The 5,391-nt window shown below is 42.6% G+C and overlaps 1 protein-coding gene across 1 annotated transcript; it reads right to left on the reverse strand.

Annotated features, from left to right (window-relative positions):
- Positions 1-2,396: 2,396 nt before the first annotated feature.
- Positions 2,397-5,102, reverse strand: LOC125546928 (uncharacterized). Its single transcript, XM_048711018.2, has 9 exons — positions 4,943-5,102; positions 4,757-4,822; positions 4,240-4,320; positions 4,102-4,155; positions 3,198-3,266; positions 3,049-3,111; positions 2,854-2,936; positions 2,718-2,783; positions 2,397-2,626 (listed from the first exon to the last, which is right to left on the reverse strand). Exons 1-9 carry the CDS (start codon positions 5,003-5,005, stop codon positions 2,596-2,598), a joined length of 576 nt encoding a protein of 191 aa, XP_048566975.1. The 5' UTR covers positions 5,006-5,102; the 3' UTR covers positions 2,397-2,595.
- Between the last annotated feature and the right edge of the window lie 289 nt (positions 5,103-5,391).

A 5,391-nucleotide genomic window follows, 5' to 3' on the forward strand; every position in this document is an offset into this window, starting at 1 on the left:
GTGGTCCGAACGATTGGGGAAGTTTGCAGGTCGGCGTAGGAGATGCCCTAAATAGCATGCCTGTTTTCTTGCTCTGCTCTGTTTCTTAGGTATTTTTTTTCAGATTTTTCGTTTCTTTTGTTCTCTGGATTGAATTAGTGCTTGGGGAGAATAAATAAGTAACTGTTGGAAGGATGGCAATTTTACCAATGGGTACGGGTACTCGCGGGTATCGTACCCGCATGTGCACGATATGGGAACACTTTTATGCCCATGGGTAGTACCCATATCCTACTTGTTAAGTCATGGGTAGGGTACGGGTAGCCTTGTACCCGCGGGTATGCACATACCCTACCCGTTTGTGAACTAATGTTAATTTGTCATTAATTTGTCGTGTTACTCGTCTAGTCCAATTGACATAAGAGTATGTTGTGGTTTCTAAATTTTGATATCGGTTATTTACTTATTTACCTGTTATTGAGCTGAGATTTTTTTTGTCAAATGTGCTATCAATAAGCGTAATATTATAAACAACTTGTGTACTATTTACTTTACCTGCTGGGTACCCAATGGGTACGGGTACCCATCAGGTATGGGTATGGGTAAAGTTTCATATCCATGGGTACAGTTATAGATAGAATTTTGTACCCACTAACTATACAGATATGTGTATAGTATTGCTCTACCCTGCCCATACCTACCCATTGCCATCCTTAGATAAGTGACTCGTCTAGCTAGCTCATGTATGCGTCAGTGGATTGTTTGATGGGTGTGTCAATTGTCACCATGAATGGAATTGATCATTGGACAAAAAATATGAGACAACCGTCTGTCATGTGCTTGCACCGCCGCCTTCCAGCTTGGAAGCCACCAGATCCGCACGTGCTTGCCGCCGGAGGCCCTGCTAGACCCAGCTCCCCATGAGCCGTGGCCAAGCCCGTGCAGACACCCTCACACTATTAGGGAAAAGCCTAGTGGTAGCGCGGGTGCCCATGCTACCAGAGGCGGAGGCAGGGGGTGCGAGCAGGGGTCAGACACCCCCATGGTTTCGCCCGCCCTGTGAGTTTCCGTTACCAGGTACTAGTACTAATCTGTACGAATACGTAAAGTGCAGACCACTTGTAGACCTAAAGCTAATGGCCCAGCACGATACCTTTCCAGCCCAAAGCCCAACGTGAGAAAACATCGCTAATTGTACACATCAGAAAGAAAAGAATTACGTGCATCCATAATATTAGGCCGTCAGTTTCCTTCCTATATCTACCCTGTAATTTCGTTCGTGGGCACCATGGCTTCTAGGTCTGCTGGCACCATACGCCCCTACGCCGCCGTCACTCGGCTCTCACTGCTTCCGCCGCCGTCTATCGGCTCTCGCTGCTTCCGCCGCTGCGTCACATGGTAGAGGGCACTCCACTATCCACTCCAGCGGCGACTGAGTCCACGATGGAGACCATGTTGGTTTGTCTGCTGCACCGGCATTATGCATCACAAGTCTATTTCAATGAATCAAGGTACACCACTGGCAAACAATAATCTATTTGAATTAATAATCTATTTGAATTAATACAATTCCGTTGAAGGCAGTGGTTTAATTTACTAACTAGATACAGTTGAATTACAATCTAAGAATCTAATTTTACTGCTCGTTTAATGTTTCATCACTGAAGGATGAAGAGAGAATACAACTAAAATATATTCACTTTTCAAGCCCGTTGCTTCTAGCTTAAACTGTCATGGCAAATGCAAATATTTGTACATGATAATTCCAACCCAAGTCCAGTTGATATGCAACTCACAGATACATAGTCTTCTTTTATATATTACTCCCTCCGTCCTAAAATAAATGTCAACTTTAGTGGGACGGAGAGAGTACCAGATATATGTTGCGATACAATCAAATTATACTTTTGAGACTATATTATTTTGTTGTGTTCTCGAACAATTATTATCTTCCTCGCCCCCCTCATGTCCGAATCCTGGCTCCGCCCCTGCACGCTACTACTAGGGCGCTGCAACTAACGGGGTAGTAGTAGCGCGGGCGTGGGGGACTGATCATCAGCGGCGAGGAGTGGACGTGGGGGAGAGCAAGCACATGCGCTTGCGGGAGCCGCGGGGGCGGGGGAGAGTTGGGGTCAACCGTCTTCCCTCACTCAAACACCTTTTTCTTCATTTATTCTTTCGCTCGTGCTTAATTCTTCGTACATTGTTGGTTGGTTTGGTTCTTCTTCTTTTCATTCATTTGATTTTTGCTTCTTCTTTTTCTGTTTTCTTATTCTACTTCATCTATCCCTGGTTCATTCATTTCTATAGAAAATACTTCACTTCTGTAGATTTTCATTTGCTTTTTGAAATATTTATGAACAAAGCAAACATCCAGTATTAGGTGCACAGTTTACTTGTATATAAGGTGTTTCAGTTGAATATAATAAGAGGCTTAAAACCAGAAATGTGATAAAACTATGAAGACATTTCTTTCATACATTGTACCAAAAAAGTACTACTCCCTCCGATCCAAATTATATTGCCGATGTTCAGCCGACGAAGTTAGCACGACAGTACTGCTTGCTCAGTTGCCTAGCTTCTTGTCCAGTTGCTGATGATATTACTTCTTTGATTTCACTCATGCCACTTGATGCTGCACCCGACACTACAGGAACAGAAAACAAATGTTCAGAACCGAAGAAAGTGAATCGAAGACCTTTGAAAACATGCTCAAATTCTACTTGACACAGACATACCTTCGTTTTTGGTAGAAAGGCAATTCTTCGCCATTAAGTACACAGTCAATTGCATGGCTTAAATCCCTACACATTGAAAATGAGTAAGAGCACTGGGTAACCTGGACCGTTTGTGCATTTGTTTCACAATATGTACCTTCCAGTGACTGGCACATTGTTTCTGGGTCTTGAATCATCAAACTGGCCGTGATAAAAGAGTTCAAATTGCCTTTGCTCATCCTGGCACAAAGTTTAGATAAAATCAGACACGACGTGATGGACAAAAGCTGAGACACTGGATATGTAAGAATCATGAGTTCATAATCGTGAAAATACGAGCCAATGATGTTACCTTTTTGAACAAGTAGAACTCTGGTGTGCAGACTGCTCGAAATGCTTTGGCAACTTCTTGAGACTGCAAGATCCAGTAGTATATCAAACAAAAGTAAGCAAAGAGTTCGAGAGATCACAGGGACTGCATCAGGAATATAGTGGGCAGACCTCATCATACAAATAAGGAAAAGAGTACTTCAACAATTTTGCCTCCTCAGCCATGTATTCAGGACCATCCTGCAGAATCAAAAGATTAATTTGTGTCCAAATGGGAAAACATGACAAGTTGCATCAACCATATTGGAGTAACACCTATTGACACAGAAGCGTCACAATACATAAGTTCAACAAGCAAAGAACAAAATGAGGCATCTCCCTAACTTTTCTACAACAATCCTTACTAATATGTACAACAACTTGAACTGAGACGGTACATAATACTATGAGTAGGAAATATTTCTAAGACATCATTCTGAAAGGGAAGCTCGTGAAAGCTCGCAATCAAACATATCGTCTTAGGGGCCAGCAGCAATAGCTACATGACTAAAACTAAACAAACTAACGAGTACGTTAAGAGACAACAACAACAGGATAGATATATCTGTGGTAAAAGTATTATTCATCAAAGATACTAGTTAAGTGATGCATTTTAAATAATATTCAAAGAGTAGACAGTTTGCAAATTGATCAACATGTGCATCATGTAATGAAATTCATCTTTTTAATATGGGTAAGAAACAAAGCACATAAGAAGAAGATTTTTTTTATCACAAAGCTCAACGTAGTTATTTGTTTCTTCTAAAATGGGAGCATGTTTGTTCACTACATTATTCCAGTTAACTATACTCATTTTATTATCTGGATAGATGCTTTGATAATAAATTAAAGTAAAATATGAATTTTTGTAGAAAACCGTTTTAAGTTCTCTGGAAGAAGCGCCCTGGTTAAGTAGTCCCTCCGTCCCATAATGTAAGACGTTTTTTAACACTAGTGTCATTACAGGACGGAGGGAGTACATAGAAAGGAACTAAAAGGTATTCATGCTTATTGGTTGTAAGTTGTAAAGGCTAACCTTGGGATATGTCACAATTGAATTTGAGGATATGGCGATAGAAGCAAGTCCTTTCTGCATTGCATTGTATCGATGTCAATTTAAGGCTACAAGCTCAAATCAAAGAGAACATTTCATCTGGTCTTCCAATGTGCTTACCTCCTTGTAGAATGAAGTGAGCGTTGCAATATCTTTTTTAAGATGTTTTACAAACGGACAGTGATTGCATATGAACATAACCTGAAAGAAAGACAAAGTTGATGAATGAGATGGTTAGTCAGCAAACTATAAGAACGGGCCTGTGTCAAACTCAAACACCTTCATCAACAATTACAATTATGTAAGAGCAGTTGGTTGTACAACTGAGTATTTTTCCTCAAGGGAGGGACACATGCAACAGTTCCTGTAAGAGCAGTTGGTTGAACACCTAAGCCTTTTTGGAGATGTGGGCTTTGGGGTAGAGAACCTCAACATCAGAGACAAATGTTTACTAACCAAGTGGCTGTTCAAACATCTCAATTAAGATGATGTGGCAAGAGTAGCTACGTGACAAATATCTTCCCTGTAAGTCCCTTCCACAAGTTGCGTGAATTGCGAGTGCACATCCACTGCCCTAGTCTAACTGAAGGTAACAAAACTGAGTTCTGAACAGATTAACCAAAAAAAAATCATTGACCAGCAAAGCAGGGCTGCCCTCGAAGTCATCCAGTGTCCAGATTTTCCCTGTCAGGGGCTCCGGGAGCTGCATGATCAGCAACAAGAAACCATAAAGAACAGCACAGCAACAACATCAGGCTTTAATCTTGATTAAAACATGGGCTAGAAACTTATAAAAAGCAAGCGCTTAAAGCGATGAAATGACCTCAAACTGGGGGGCGCGGAAGCCCTCGGAGACGCGGGTCGCCTCCAACCTGGCTGCGAGCATCAAGAGACATGGCAAAAGATTTCAAGCAACAATACAGATGAATATAAAAGAGCTTGGAACGAAATTCAGAAAAATTACGGCACTAGGGCTGCTTACCCGCCGACTGCGCTGATTGCGGCGCTGATATCGATGGGCTACTTGTGCGCCTCAGCACCTTGCCCTTGCGAGTGCGATCAGATCCTAGGGCCGCCGTAGGGCGTGGCATATTGGCTGGCCTGGTGGTGTGGGGAAGAGGACGGCCGGGATGTTTCCCCTCTCATACAGTCGGTCGTACTTATCGTGGACTCGCAGACGCCGATCAGGAAGTGTGAAGGATCGATCGGTCCGATCGTGGGACGAGACGGACTGCGGGAGGCCGGACGGACGTGGGGGGCACGTCATGTCTC

The sequence above is a fragment of the Triticum urartu genome, chromosome 3A, assembly GCF_056163025.1.
Source record: "Triticum urartu cultivar PI428250 chromosome 3A, HENAU_Tu73, whole genome shotgun sequence".
NCBI lineage: Eukaryota > Viridiplantae > Streptophyta > Magnoliopsida > Poales > Poaceae > Triticum > Triticum urartu.

Excerpts from the sequence above, each read along its gene's own strand:
- LOC125546928 (XM_048711018.2), bottom strand. The coding sequence starts at position 5,005 with ATGCTCGCAGCCAGGTTGGAGGCGACCCGCGTCTCCGAGGGCTTCCGC. Across the intron at positions 3,267-4,101 it reads CAATTGTGACATATCCCAAG|GATGGTCCTGAATACATGGC; the intron begins GTTAGCCTTTAC and ends TTGATTCTGCAG. Across the intron at positions 2,937-3,048 it reads AGTTCTACTTGTTCAAAAAG|GATGAGCAAAGGCAATTTGA; the intron begins GTAACATCATTG and ends ACTTTGTGCCAG.